We start from the raw sequence: 15,490 nt of genomic DNA, 5'->3' as shown, positions 1-15,490 counted from the left end.
TTCATGATGATTCACAAACATATTTGCGTTGCATGTACTGGATATTGTATATAAAAGATAAATGGAGCTTCCTGATTTAAAAAGTGCCTTAAACCTGAATTCTTTTGAACGGCCAGCAGAGGGAGATTCCACTGGTTGCGAAGAGATTTCGGGTAGCGTTGAAGGTTATTGGAAAATTATTTGATCTCCGACTCTCAGTCAACACTTTTCATATTCTTTAAGGTCTCAGACTTTAGCTTTCAGACTGACTGAGCGCAATGTGATGTTTAAATTGTAAACTGTGGTCGTATCCATCCATACTTCTCTACATTAAGATATTTCCAGGACAGCTCAGAGATGTAATCTCTCTAGTTTGTCCTGGTCCTACCTGGGGCTTCATCCTTGGAACACCTCGTCTTACCAGAAGGTGTCCGGGAGGTATCTTAATCAGATGCCTGAACCACCTGAAACACATTCTTATCTGAAGGTATGCTGAAAACTAACAACCTAGTTTTTATAAGCAAAACCTCAGCATGAGGAGACATGATGAGGGCTGGTGGAAGTTTAAGGCACAAAGCTGCCAGCCAGGAGACTGTTGCATCCCCTTGGGGAGCTTTGTGTTTTGTGATTGGTTTTGCTCTGTTTTCATTCACTGATTGGTTAGGTTTAGGCACAAAAAGGACTTTGTTAGATGTAAGACAAAATGGCTCTTTTATAATATGCCCCTTCACAACAGCAGCCCTGCACATAAGCAGGGTACATGGCACTCAATGTGACACCGAGTTGTCTTGAACAAGCATCGATACGTGCGTAACACTCGTCTCATTATCGCCATGATTGGTGCGTCGCACTGCCAGACCCAAGTGTCTCTCAGACACTGACAGCTTTGACAAATTTGACTTTGGCAGCGCTCGACACCATGGGAATGGGAACAGGCTGACCGCAACCCTGTTTTGCCACGCAACTTCAGCAACCCTCACGGGACAATCGATGTCATTATGAAAAGAGTGGAAAGCAGTTTAAAGATGCGCAATCCTTCAAATTTCATCCAAATCCAATCAGCGGTGTCCACTGTTTCCTGGGCAACAGACAAACAAATGACTGATTAATCCAACATTGACAGCCCTCAAAGTAGCAGACGAACAAAAGACGTCACTGCAGTTTCAGTATCTCAGGCTCTTTTGAGTTCAGATATTGTGTGTAATCTCCTGTGGTTGGGGTTGGGCAGCAGGTCGTGTAAGCTGATCTGTGACCAGCAGTCCCAGGGTGCGGCAGCAGAGGAAATGTAGTGCTACTAAGGTCTTAGAGGGCTCTGTGATCTGCACTAACCACTCCCTAACGCACAGCACATACGTATGTACCCGTACAGTGCGCACATGTAACGCATGCACGCACTCGTGCACTCGGCACCAGCTCAGTGGACTATTGTTCATTCATTTTCAGGAGGGCGTAGGGAGGGAAGCAGACTTTGGAGGAATGAGAAGAGCGGGAGAAAATAAGAGGGAAATGAAGTAGAGAGCAAAATAAGAGTATGCGCGCCCAACTGATGTTTTGGTGGCTGAAACATCAACCTCAAGAACCACATGTACCCTCTCTGGCCTTGGTTCAGATCCCACTAGAAGCTGCTTTCTTCCCTCTCAATAAGTCAATGAAGAGAAGCAGAAACACTCCACTGGCTCCTCCGGTGTGTTAACATATGGGAAATATATTCCAAAATAAACAATAAAGGCACTTTGTTTGTGCATATTTCAGTAAAGCAAAGAATCTGGACACAATACAGTTTTTACGAGCATATAATGTTATACTTAAAAAAAAAAACCAAAACTCTTTCCCCCATACAGACAACATTTGACAGCCTCCCCTGTACCCTTAATGATGAGTTTTGACACTTCACAATATCAATAAAGACGTGGTTTGACCACCATTAGAATAGTTTCCGGGTTTCTCCAAGAATAGCTGCATAAGCAGAGACCAACCTCACCAACTTTTGATGAACAACCAGTCATTTTGTTATGTAAAAAGCCCTGAAATATGACAGAAACCACTCAGTTGAGAAAAGGGTTTCAAAGGTTACTCCTCATCAGCTTTCAGGTGGTAACGAATTAAGGATGATTGCAGACAAAAGCCATTATCAAAGAGATTAAGCTTATATTTTCTTTTACAACATGCTGCTATTAGAAACAATACCTATACAGGATTTTTTTTTTTTAGCATAGATTAGTTTCTCTGCAGGGTCTAATAAAGGAGAAAGTCATAAAAAGAAACCACAGTGATTAAATAAAGCAGAGAAAAACCACAGACAAGTAGCAGTTGGAAGTTTGTATGTGTATTTTAGATAATAAAAACGAAAGCCATTAAAAAATAATAAAAAGCCACTTTACGTCTGCTGGATTGGAGACATTTCCAAAACAACTGTAAGGCTTCAATGACCACTATTTATTAGAAGTTATCCACTTCTAATGGAAACTCAGCTCATTCAGCTTTGATTTCTGATTCAGTAAAACCTATAAGATGTATTGATTAGAGGGCGGTCCAAATTAAATATGACAGTCTTTTTTTGAAGTCTCAGTGTGACCATTCTAATATCATTGTCTTGTTTTGGAGCCAGGTGTGATTGTTGAGTGCATAGACACAGTTAGTTACTACTAGGCAGAACAGTGTTTCATTATTATTTTTTTTATTAGTATTTTTATATAGTATAAAAATACTAGAGCGCAGACATGTCGGACAAACAAACAAACAATATTTGCTTTAAAATACTCCAAATATGTTTGAAGTGTCCACTTTAGTTACTTGCATCAGTGGATGTAAAGGATAAAAAGCCCCAACAAGTCAGCCATGCCTTGGTTAGATTAGGGAACAATATTAAAAATAGTAACTGTGTACAGCTATTAAGAAGAGAGAAATTTTTGTAGCAGCCTGTGAACATGTTTATTTTTGTTGTAAAGTAAGAGCATTTTAATATGGGGCTCTATGGGCATTTACCAACTTTTGGAATCAGCCTCAAGTGGCCACTGAAGGAACTGCACCTCACTTCTGGCATATTCTTTTTAGGTGAAATCCTAAACACAGCTACAAAATTTGATTTCACTCAGTGTTTTGAGAAAATAATGAAGGCTGTTAACAGCTACAGTTCATCTGGTTCTAACTTTGTTTTTTCTTCTTCACTCATCTACATAATTAGGAAAATGTCCGACCGTTAAAGGAACAAGAAACTTATTAGTTCAAATAAAACTAAGCATGGGTAGTTGACTCATTTTAATATAAAAGCTCTATTCTAGTCCATTTCCCTCTCTTTTTTTCTCCTCTTCAGTGTTCTCCCCTCTAAATCATTCCCAAGACTCTTTCATGGGCAGTTTTGCACTTTAAATCTGATGGAATATTATTTGTCCAAACAACACTGACGACTGGTGACTGATTCATACTAAGAAATACTCTGCGCAGCCAGGAAAGAACTTAGCTCTTCCCCCTCTTTCTGTTCATGCTCTTTCTGTCTGTCATTCTGGTTCTGCTGACTACAGGGGAAAAACCTCCACAATGTATAAGTCTCTGTAAAGACCAAGCAAGAGCAATAAGGGGGGAGAGACAGAGAGAGGGAGAACTTGGGGATAAATAAGGAATGGGAATCATAGAAAATGAAAAAAAGAATGAACACGTGATGGAAAGTCCAGCCTAGGTAGAATTTAGAAGAGAGAAGGAGATCAATGATTAGACAATTTAGAGAAATATGAGAGGCCAAGACAATGGCTACAAAAATACAGCCAGATGTTTTATCCTTTACCAAAAACCAGTTGTCTCTTTCATGGTCAACTGTAGAACTTTGTACCAAATTTCACTTGTAAAGTGCACATTTTTAGATGCCCTGCAAACCAAGAGACAGACATAAAACACCCCAATAAATTCCCAGTGAATACCAGCATTACTGCAGAATAAACTTGTGCTTCCTGTTGTCTTTTCACATACCTGTCAGTCAGGATTTACCGAGGGGATTACAACATATAATCTGTGGACATTTGTCCTCTGTTTTGACTTGCACTTCTCCAACAGCTGGGCGCTGTTGCATTCTGCATTTGAGACTGATGTTATTTGCTCATTTCTCTGTCTCTCCAGGTGTTTGCCAAAGTGTTCAGCCACGAGGCCTTGGAGTCGTACCTCCCTAAAATCCAGCAGGTCATCCAGGAGAGTCTCAGAGTGTGGAGCTCTACGCCTGAGCCCATCAACGTCTACAGGTACGGCCAGGAAAGGACAGTGGAGACAGTTGTTAATGTAGCTAAAATCTGGGAGCAAGACTAAAACAGCGCTCCTATCCTAGGTGAATGCAGGTAGAAAGGTATTTATGATGAGTATCGCTGACAACACAGAGTCGTTATCAGCAGTGGTAGAAACTCAGAATATACTACAGTTCAAAAACACAGACTGCTTCAATGGGCTACTAAATTAATATTATTCATCTGTCATTTTTCTGCAGGGAGAGCCAGAGGCTGTCCTTCACCATGGCTGTCAGGGTGCTGCTGGGCTTCAGAGTGACGGAGGAGGAAATGAAGCATTTGTTCTCAACCTTCCAGGACTTTGTTAACAACCTCTTCAGTCTGCCCATAGACCTGCCATTTAGTGGCTACAGAAGGGTAAGTGTACTATATGACCACTTCCTTCTCATTGGTATTTTTGGAGCTTAGTATATCTTTTTACATCTCAATGTCCCCAAAAATAAAAGTGTTTTCCCATCTGGTCACTGCAGATGGCTGCACCTCCCTGAGCCTGGTTCTGTTCAACGGTACTTCCTGTTAAAAGGGAGTTTTTCTTTCCTACTGTCATCAAGTGTTTGCTCATAGGGTGTTGTGCAACTGTTTAGGTTTCTTTCTAATATTGTAGGATCTTTACCTTACAATACAAAGCATTTTGGGGTGCTTGTTGCTCAGCTAAACTGAATTTGCATCAAAGAGGACATTTTAAGGGTAAAAGGACTTAATTTGTGCATTGTTGCAGGGTATCCGTGCACGAGACACCCTTCAGAAGAGCATAGAGAAAGCCATCAGGGAGAAGCCCATGTGCACCCAAGGCAAAGATTACAGTGACGCGTTGGATGTCCTAATGGAGAGTGCCAAAGAGAATGGCAGCGAGCTCACCATGCAAGAACTCAAGGTAACATACCTAAGCACAAAAAAACAGCCACCTGGGAAAGAGGGTAGGGTAGTGCAAGCATGCGCTGAAAAGAAGCCAGAACCACAAGAAGTCACTCAATCGCATGTAGAAGCACGTGGATACACACTAATTCGTATGGGTGCAAACACACATAGAAATCTCTATTTACCTAGCAGAGAGCTGCCAAAGGGAACCAGTCTGGGCTGACTGAAAACAAACAGTCATCATAATTCTCTGACAAATCAGCCAGTGATCATAAGTACCAAACGGGGATAATGATACACACCCTAATGTGAAATATGAAAGCGAGCTGCGTTAATACCTATTGGCTGACAGGAACAGCATAACACACACATACACACACACTCATGGTCAGGCACACCCTCTGTTTACCTATTAAAGTAATTCAGAGGAATTCTGTGGAAACTCGACTCTCTGCTTCTCTCTCGGACTTTGTGGTTTCTGGGTTAAGTCCAGGGCCAAAAATAAGTCAACACTCCCCCCCTGCTAGGGGTCTGAAAGAGGCCTCCTGTACGCACACACTCACACACAAATATTTAAATACACACACAAAGTGAACTGGGGAGGCCCTGTCGCAGAGGCCCAGGCTGAAGCTTTCTCCTGCAGTTTTCTGACGCATGCATTTATAGCACACACACACACACACACACACACACACACACACACACACACACACACACACACACACACACATATATATATATATATATATATATATATGCTGGTAGATGCGAGGAGGACCTCACTATTATTTATTCCACTGACTTAAGGCCTTAAGGGGCCCAGCATAGTGCACACTGAGTTTGTTATCGGATGTTACCTTCATATTTCCAAACACACTACTTTTCAGGAATTAAAAACACCATACTTTTATTATGTATTGACTTTTGACTCCTCTCTCTCTCTTTTGGTCCAACATTGTTCCAAAACAAATGGCAAGCTTGAGGTGTGGGGTAATGGATTTGTGTCCAAATTTTGGTTGAGTTTGCACATAGCTCTGTTTTTACTCAGTGGAAAGAACAATTTTACATTTTTTAGAATAATATTCCTACATGCCGCTGTTAAACAAGCAGTTTCTGGGTTTACTTCTAGCTCTGGCTAGCTCTTGGCTGATGCTCACCCTCAGCCCTCTTTATTTCCACTATGCAAACTGTTTATTAAAGCAACAAGTAATTAACCAATCAGAGATGAAATGAGGCTATAGTTGGCTTGCTCTCAAAGTAAAGACAAGTCAACTGATACACCATCAGTACTGCCAAGTACTCAATGAATGCTTGTGATCATTCAAGAATGAGTCTTTACTTTCCTAGTTGTCTGTGAAGGTTCTCAGTCATCCAGGTCATCGTAGTCAAAGGAGCTTGCAAAGAAAAGCGTCTGGACTTCTTTAAGTTACTTGAAGACGTTTTCCTAGTTATTGGCGTAAATAGTGATAGGAACTCTTTTTCAAAGCTGTTTGCTATTCTATAAACCCATAAAACTTTTTCCCCCATGGGAGAAGATGAAAAATGTATAGGGTCGACTGATACCCTGGGAGCTCAGGACCTCCAAGGGGTTGCAAGATAAATGTGTTTTTCTGCAAAACTGTTAACCAAACAAGACCCAAATAGCGCACTAATACACCATCGTATCTGTTTGCTGACCCACAGGAATCAACCATTGAGCTGATCTTTGCTGCCTTTGCCACCACTGCCAGCGCAAGCACCTCCCTTATCATGCAGCTCCTCCGCCACCCGCAAGTCCTTGAGCGTCTGAGGGAGGAACTGAGATCCAGGGGTCTCCTTCACAACGGCTGCCTCTGCCCAGAAGCAGAACTGAGGCTCGACACCATTATCAGCCTGAAGTACCTGGACTGTGTCATCAAGGAGGTGCTGAGACTCTTTACTCCTGTTTCTGGGGCCTACCGAACCGCCATGCAGACCTTCGAACTGGACGTAAGTGTCCCTAGAACAGTACATCCTTCACATCTTCATGCACCTCTTGTTGTGCAGCATGCTTGGCTTAACATGAATTTTCTTTTTTAAATCAATGCTACTCAATGTCAGCTTTTATTTCCCGTTATATTTTTGTGCAGTGGTAGTTCTGTCATATCAAATCTACCCAAAAGGTCAGAGACTCAACTAGAAGAACCATCGAGTTACCATTCAAATGAATGGTGTAGGTGTTGGTTCACAACCTGCAGACACTACAAGAATCATTACAAGAGTATCAACAGTCTCATCACACAAAAGGAGGGAAGGGGAGATTTAGAGGAAAATTACCAAGGATGGACCTCTTTAAATAGCTATCTGTATTTAAAGAAGAGAGAACCACTGGCAATGGAAATGAATTTTGGTACAGAAAGTGTTCCAATGTCCTGATCACCATCACAGATGTATTCAGCAGTGAAACTATTTATGATGATTTTGACTTTATTTGCTTCTTTAATGTATTTGCATTCATTAACAATGACCACTGGATAGAAAAAGAAGGTCCTAGCCCACATATCTTCTGATACTCTGCACGCCTGAAAAAAATGGGTGTTGCAGCCAGATGTTAAATCAACAGACTCTTTCCATTGTACACGTACAATGACAGTAATGGGCTATTCTATTCTATTCTATTCTATTCTATTCCAATGGGTTCCTGGATTGATCAAGGACCCTAAATGCTTCTCATATTGCTGTATTCTGGTATGAACAGAGAAAAGATGGTTTGAATATGGAAGAACACATATTAGCAGAAAAGTTCACAATTACTTCTTGGGGATACAACAACAGAAATCAGATTGTTATCCAAATTAATTGGTCATATGGGCTTATGGTGGCTAAGTGAACAATTATTTTTATGTGTGTTCATTGTTATGAATTCCGGTCTTTTGTCTCCAGGGAGTCCAGATTCCCAAAGGCTGGAGTGTGATGTACAGCATTCGGGACACCCACGACACTGCTGCCGTCTTCAAAGATGTGGATGCCTTTGACCCTGACCGCTTCAGTCAGGAGCGGAGTGAAGACAAAGAAGGACGCTTCCACTATCTGCCTTTTGGTGGCGGCGTCAGGTCCTGTCTGGGAAAGCAGCTCGCCACCCTCTTCCTTCGCATCCTGGCGATCGAGCTGGCCTGCACCAGCCGCTTCGAGCTGGCTACGCGGAACTTCCCCCGCGTGATCACGGTGCCCGTTGTCCACCCGGTCGATGGGCTGAAGGTTAAGTTCTACGGATTGGACTCCAACCAAAATGAGATCATGGCCAAGTCCGAAGAGCTCCTGGGAGCGACAGTTTAAAAGGGTGGAGGGGTTGATGAGTGGGGGTAGGGGAGGAGAGCAGATTTGTAAGGGAGAAGATTTGAGAAAGGAAGGAATACATTTTAGAGTTATCTTTTCCTTTCCACCTTTTTTTTCCAGCCAAGAAGGAGAAGTCTTAATGTTATGCTACAGCTGATGATTTGGACTTTCCTTTAAGAAAGAAAGAAGCTGCCAAAAAAAAATTCTAGAGTTCTATACTATACAAAGAACTATACACACAAAAAGTATGTACAAAAAAAAGAAAACAAAAAAAAAAGCTATGTAATATAATTTGAAAAAGAATGTGGGTAGTGCACAAAGGGAGAAAGAGAGTTGTGGTGGTACTTTTGGTGAAATGAAGTGTAGAAAAGTTAAAGATGGTTGTCAATGGGAGGCGAGATGGATGAAACAGGGTAAAGGACGAACAAATATGATATTCTAGCATTTATGCTTGTGCTTAATCAAAAAATGAGTGAACCATTTCAGTTGTATAGCAGGGTAAGAGAGATGGATATATAGACTTAAACATTTCAGGTTTCATGATCCTTTAGTCTTTTTCATTTCCTTCTTAGTGGTGCCCTCCAAATTTAATCCATGTCTTTTTAGTGTATGGTAGTGGTAGCTTTTTTTGGGTTCTTTCCAATTCAAGTTCTTTACTAGCACTCGGATGCACCCTAAAGGATCGTTGCACACTGGGTAGCAGGTTGTGCATCACTTTAGCTCTATACCATTAACTGTATGATGATGCAGTATATACTTTTGAGTGGTTTAAACTTGTACTGCTAATTAGTGTCAAGTATCAATGAAGAATGTATTTTAATGGGGAAGATACGCTGGACGGCTAAGTTGAGGGGCAGTACTCAAACCACACTGAAGTGATGTAAATGGGCAATTTGTTTCTTATGACAACATTGCCTTTCCTATCTGCCTCTAACAGTTTCCATATTACCTCCACTCGTGCACCATAAAGTAAAATAAGCTTCTCAAAGTACTAGCATCGCAAAGAAACACATACATAAAGGCTAAGAGCTGCAGAGCTTTTATCCAGGAGGGAGGGGGGATTTTAATGCAAAGTGCAGCTGCAATCACAGTAAAGAGAGGAACTAGGGAGCCTCAAAGTCTTTGAGATATATCTTGAAAGAATAAAATCATGCTGGAAGGACAACGTGCTTTCTGGCTCTAACATTCCACTTAAAAAGCCCTAAAAATGGGAACTGAGTTCAAGAGAAGCTCAAAGAAAGCCTTACTTCCTTAATTCCACTTTGAACCTTGAGATTGTTTTTCAGGTTGCCCGTCTGCATTAAGTCAGAATCTTCCCCATATATACAAATCCTCAATTATCTAAAAAGTGAATAAACTCAGGTGCAGATTAGGCACTATGGTGTAGAACTGATAAGCCTTCTTTAATATTTAACTATGACTGCACATAACAGGACTATCCCTTACTCGCCGCCGTAACTTCAGAGCTGGATTGATGTTTTTTGCCCAAATCAAAAAGAAGAAAAAAAAGAAGATGAATCATGGGGTGAGGGTGAGCAACTTCAAACAGCAATTCTTTTTCTACTTGACATGTTACCCTTCTGCAACCATTTTGCATCCCCCAAAGCAAACAATTTTGTTGGTGGAAGCACAAACAACCGACAGGAATTCCCATTCGGCATCACACAAGATAAAAGCAATGGAATCCAGGTCAAAAGTAACGTGGTCCAGGTCTGCTTTGTAAATTCTCTGAACCTGTGCTTTGATTTGATTTGATTTTTTATATACCACACTACCAAGTTGCATTGAGATTGTACTCTCTCTCGGGTGGACACTTTGTCCCGCTAACAAGGAAACAAGTAACTTTAAGGACTTGCTCCGAGAGAGAGAGAGCAGTGAAAAAAAGAAGGGTAAGGCGGAGGTGGAGAGAAGTCCTACATACATGCTGCTTGAATGTTGCTTTGTCATTCTGCGTTTGTTTATTTGTGTGCTGTTTTTATTTGCGTGGCTCCCTGGGGCGGCCATTTTGAGCTCTGCGGAAAAATTGACGCTCTGTCTTGCTGCTCCTCCAATCAACACTAAGAATGCAAAAACAAAAGTAATTCCACGGTTTAAGCAACTTTATGAGCTGAAAGAGATTTATTGCTCGAGGTGATTGCACAATCAGAACTCTTGGAGATTTTTGTGTTCCATAATTGGAAAGGAACATCCAGTTCTTTTCCCCATATATGGAAAGCTTCTAACAGCGGAAATCTGGGACTTGTTTGGGACATTCTGAGCTCCTTGGACAGAGTTCTATGTTTTGAGCTTGGGAGAGAAGGACCAATGAGGTTTTAGGGGAGGACAGGGTGGCACTCAGAGTTCTTTTGTTTATTTTTAAATAAAATTTGATATCTAATTGGACCATCCTGTTGTCCACTAACATTCCAGATGGATCCTGCCTGTGCCAGATGTTGTTCACTCTTTCTGCCAACCACACCACTGATCTCGTCATGATGAAAAAATATGAACGTAGATATTTTTGTTTTTGGTTTTGCTGCTTTTCTTGTGTACATTTTCTAATTGAGAGTTCTAGATTGCAATAGTTTGTATCGAGTGAGATTTGCTATTTCTTTCCTTCATATATATATATATATATATATATATGTATATATATATATATATATATGATTTAGCTGATTAAAATATTTTGTGAAAGCAGAAAGAGCATTAATAGGTTATAGTGTATATTAATTTGTACAATATTCCTTTCATTAGCAAGCCATGGGGGAAAATCAGCTATTTACATCAACTAATAACCTAATATTAATGTTATTGTACAATTAATATTGTTGTTATAAGATATTTGAAATGCTATTTTTTATTCTATTACAGATTTAGAGTTTTTAGGCTAAATGAGAAGGTCTTTGGTAAATATTGGATGTATTTAGAATGTTATGTATTTCAATTATATTGTAAACAGTGTTTAAAATGTTAATATTGATGATTTGATTACTGTAATAATTATTATTTGTTTTGTTATTCAGACTTATTATCACTGCATTTTATTTGATATTAATTATGGGAAACAAAAAAGCACTTGTGAGGTATGTTTTATTTTTTAAGTGCCATGCGACTACACTTCCTTTTTCTCTCACCTGTTGGTTTCTGAACCTGTCTTACGTCATTCTGTACATATTTGCCTTTCTTTATACGAAAAAAAAATCATTTAGGTTAAATATGAATGTCGTGTGCTACTTTCCTTGTTTTCTTTTTGTTACTATGATTGTTAAATATACTCCTGTAATAAAATATAAAGTGAAAAAGATATCTGAAAAGTGAATTTTTTGACCACTCTTTCTTTTGACTAGCAATCTAAAGAGAAACTGCAGTTTTTATTGGACAGCACTGTGTTACCTTCACAACAAGACGGTCCTGGTTTTTAATCCTGGCTGGGGTCTCCTTCACTGGTCCTTGCACGTGCTCTTTCTGGATACTCGATATTCCCTCATAGTCCAGACATGCATGTTAGCTTAATTGGTGTGACTGTGCAAGTGAATGGTTGGCTGGGTCTCTGTGTTAGGCCCATGCTAACCTGACAACCTCATCAAGGTATAGGGTTGGGCAGTAATTTAAATGAATGAGAACTGACATTTTGCTTTTAAATTCTCTCAATACAACCTACAGTATGTACTCTCCTAGTAAATTTTGATATTTTAAAGCTAAAATACAATCATTGTCTGTATCAGAGATGGGCAGTAACGCGTTAATCTGATTCCTTTTTTCAAGTAATGAGTAATGTAACGGATTACTAATGCAAAAAAGCAATTAGATTACTGCTACTTTCCTGTAAGCATGCTGCGTTACTGTGTTACTAAACCGTGATTTTGTTTGTGAAGTGTCTCACGACAATGATGTAAGCGCGTGCAACGTCTGTGGCAGCAACAGACGAGTAGATCAACAATGGATAATGGAGTGCGGGAGAGAGTACAACCATGTAGCGCTAAAAGCGTGGAAGTGCTTACTCTACTTCAAGTTTTATTCTGTAAAAAGTGACAGAAACATTAGCGTCCGCTGTACACTCTACGTGGGAAGAAAAGTTAAACTTCAAATCTGAGCAAGCACCGAGCAAGCCGCCACGGGAATGTGAAATTGACAGAGGAACCCCGGATCCCTCCACTGACATGACTGCTGCGGCACTGGGCAAACCTCCACCTGCCCCACTCCTGCTAAACAGGTGAAAACAGATTTAAGAGAGTCAGGACTTAGTGTTGCTAAATCTTTGATTTTGTTTATTTTTTGCTGTTTTACTTGCATCTATTTGAAAGAGTGAGTGAAACAAAAAAAAAAAAAATTCATTTTACATGCTGGAATATGCAGAAAATGGGTTTAAATATTAAAAAAGTGTATTCAAATGAAAGACTGTTGCTTATAATTAAATTTTTTGCTTGATGTGCATAAATTTAAAAGATTAAAACTAATAAAACAATTTTACAAAGAGACTTTTCCATTTGATTCAGTTTTATATGATAGATTATGCATAAAAAATAGAATTGGGCTGAAAGGTCTATTGCTTTATTAAGTATTCAGGTTGTGTATCATGTTTTTAAAAAGTAACTAAGTAATAAATAATTAATTACTTTTGAAAATAAGTACTCAGTAATGTAACGGGGTTACTTTTTTGGAGAAGTAATCAGTAATAAGTAACTAATGACTTTTTTCAAATAACTTGAACAACACTGGTCCCTATCCATTAATTTTCAGATTTATAAGTAAATAATTACAGTTATTTATTTGCATTCCTGAAGAGAAAAAAAACATTTAATGGTTGAACATTGTACTTTATTACTTTCCGAGTTTTCAGTCCACTGTACTGGCTCAAATTTAGGTATAAAAACTTTACAAATTTTAGAATTTTTAGTCTTAAACATGTTTTGGCAGATTTCTAAAATATAATAGGTGGTGGTCTTATAAATTTGTTATGCGTGCGTGTGGTAGCGCTTGCATAGCAAACAAGGTAAAATCTTCAGTTATTTGCTATTGTGATTAGAGGTCATATCGCCCAACCCTCCATGACAGCTGGGATAACCTTAACCTCTTAGCCAGAATACTAAAGTAAATAAATCCGAACTAAAACAGCTGTGTGGAAAAGAAAAAACCTAGACTTGGTTACATCTGTGAACCAGCTTTTTGACCGATTCAAAGATCAACCATTAACAACTTCTACCCTCCACTCAGCTTTGCCATGCAGCATTGCTGTGTATTGTATTCAGATGAAGTTAAATCTTTATATAAGGTATTAATGCAGTGACAATATAGATAACCAAATTACATCCAGACTCTGAAGAGCATGCATGAGAACTTTGTTAGTTTTTTGGAAGCCACATGAAACTGGCACACAAACAAAAACAAATGTATGTGCAAAAGTGCAGCCAGCAAGCAAGTCAGACAGATGGTAGGCCGCCTGTATTGTGCATGCTAACAAGCTTGAAGTACCGAAAGCACGAACTTGTAAATCAGAAAGGTTGGAAATCTTGCGGAAGGGTAACAAGCAGGACCAGGTGCTCTCTGTCAGTTTAAGTTAACTATTTATAGTAGTAGATTCTGTGATGAATCCCAGCTCCATGAATGACATATTCACCCATCTGCTCCAGTGGCTTCTTTCCCCTAAAAAAGAAACCCGTGAGTGTTTCCACTTTGAAAGCACAAAAGAAGTCTATGTAAAAAGGTTGTAGGAGTGGCAGTGTCACACGTCAGTACAGCAATTTCACCCATGACACTGGAGTTCAACCCTCATGTAATCATAGTTTCATATTATATTTTGAGTTAAGTTTTGTTTTTACGCTCACAATCCCATCAGTGACACTTTTTTGAAAATACGCCCACCTGCTGGGATGGCTTCTGTCATTTAATTAAAACCAGTCATTGTTTCCCCTTTGAAAGAACAACAATAGTTCACATCAGGACGTTATGGGACTGTTATACATGACTATGGGAGTGTTATACATCAATACAACAGTTTCACTCAGCAGAGTTAAACTCCCATGTTATCTTAGTTTCACATTATGTTTTGACCTTTGCTTTTACATGCCATTTACTTTCATTTTTAATAGACCATTTCATTTTCACTTTGTCAATACACCCTTATTACAATGTTAAACATGTTTCAGAAAGCTCAGTTTTTTAGGTTAGCAGGTTTAAGATTTTAAAAGCAATTATTTACAAGGCCTCAAGAAGTCACCCGATCCCTCTGGGTTTTCTCTAGTAATTTCTTAGTGAGCGTAACAGCTGACCTGATCTAATTCTATTGGTTTTTTTGTGGCGGAAACGGGCTTCCATAAAAAAACGGTATTGTCCTACGTGGGAAAATTATTTTTGGCAAGCAGTGCTAAACCCTGCACCATTCGCATAAGAAACTCAATCCCCCAAATCAATCAACAATTAAGTTCATTTTAGTTGATTAATTAATACACATTTGTTTACCATAATCTAACTCCAGCTAACATTCAAGTGTGTAAAAGTGAATGGTAATCTTTTCAAGGCATTAGAGACACCTGAATTTATGCCTCTGAGGTCTAAAGCATCACCATTCCTTAGACATCAGTACGTCAACCTAATTTTAACCATTCGGCATATTTCTGTTAATTTTAGGATGTCTAATACGTCCACTTCTCAATGTTTATACAGAGCTGGGAAACAATATTTGCCCCCTCCCTTCCTTTTTAGCATATTTGTTACACTTTGTTACCTATTTGAGTTCATCAAACAGATTTGAAAACTGACTTAAATTGAGAAAGAATGAAATGGAGGGAGGTGGAAAGGTATAGGTGCAAGGAGTAGCAGTAGTAAAAGATGAGTTTAAATACCTAGGGCCAACCATTCAAAGTAATGAAGAGAGACAGGAGGCTGAGCTGAAGGTAGCAGGTTTGAAGATTTTTATTGGGAGTGACCACGATGGACAGGAATACATCAGAGGCTGAGCAGCTCGAAGACAAAGAGGGACGGCTGGGATGGTTTGGACATATCTAGAGCATGGATGTAGTGAAGGAAGTCATGCAAAAGGGTTGCTGTGACAAAGTTAGATGCTAGAGCCGGAGAAAGACAGAAGCAGATGATCCGCTGTGGCAAACAGA

General features: G+C 39.5%; 1 protein-coding gene across 1 annotated transcript in view; it reads left to right on the top strand.

The window, feature by feature from the left end:
- Positions 1-10,617, top strand: part of LOC120718533 (cytochrome P450 26B1) — a 37,215-nt gene extending 26,598 nt beyond the window's left edge. The window contains exons 3-7 of the mRNA XM_040007060.1: positions 4,090-4,208; positions 4,448-4,604; positions 4,966-5,121; positions 6,789-7,073; positions 8,007-10,617. Of these exons, the coding sequence (XP_039862994.1) occupies positions 4,090-4,208; positions 4,448-4,604; positions 4,966-5,121; positions 6,789-7,073; positions 8,007-8,399 (1,110 nt within the window). The 3' untranslated portion in view covers positions 8,400-10,617. The remainder of the gene's footprint in view (positions 1-4,089; positions 4,209-4,447; positions 4,605-4,965; positions 5,122-6,788; positions 7,074-8,006) is intronic.
- Positions 10,618-15,490: the final 4,873 nt, after the last annotated feature.

This window comes from Simochromis diagramma, unplaced genomic scaffold (genome assembly GCF_900408965.1).
Source record: "Simochromis diagramma unplaced genomic scaffold, fSimDia1.1 OVJJ01000531.1, whole genome shotgun sequence".
NCBI classification, from domain to species: Eukaryota; Metazoa; Chordata; class Actinopteri; order Cichliformes; family Cichlidae; genus Simochromis; species Simochromis diagramma.
The sequence above is the reverse complement of the archived record's forward strand: the minus strand, read 5'-3'. Positions and strand labels throughout refer to the sequence as shown.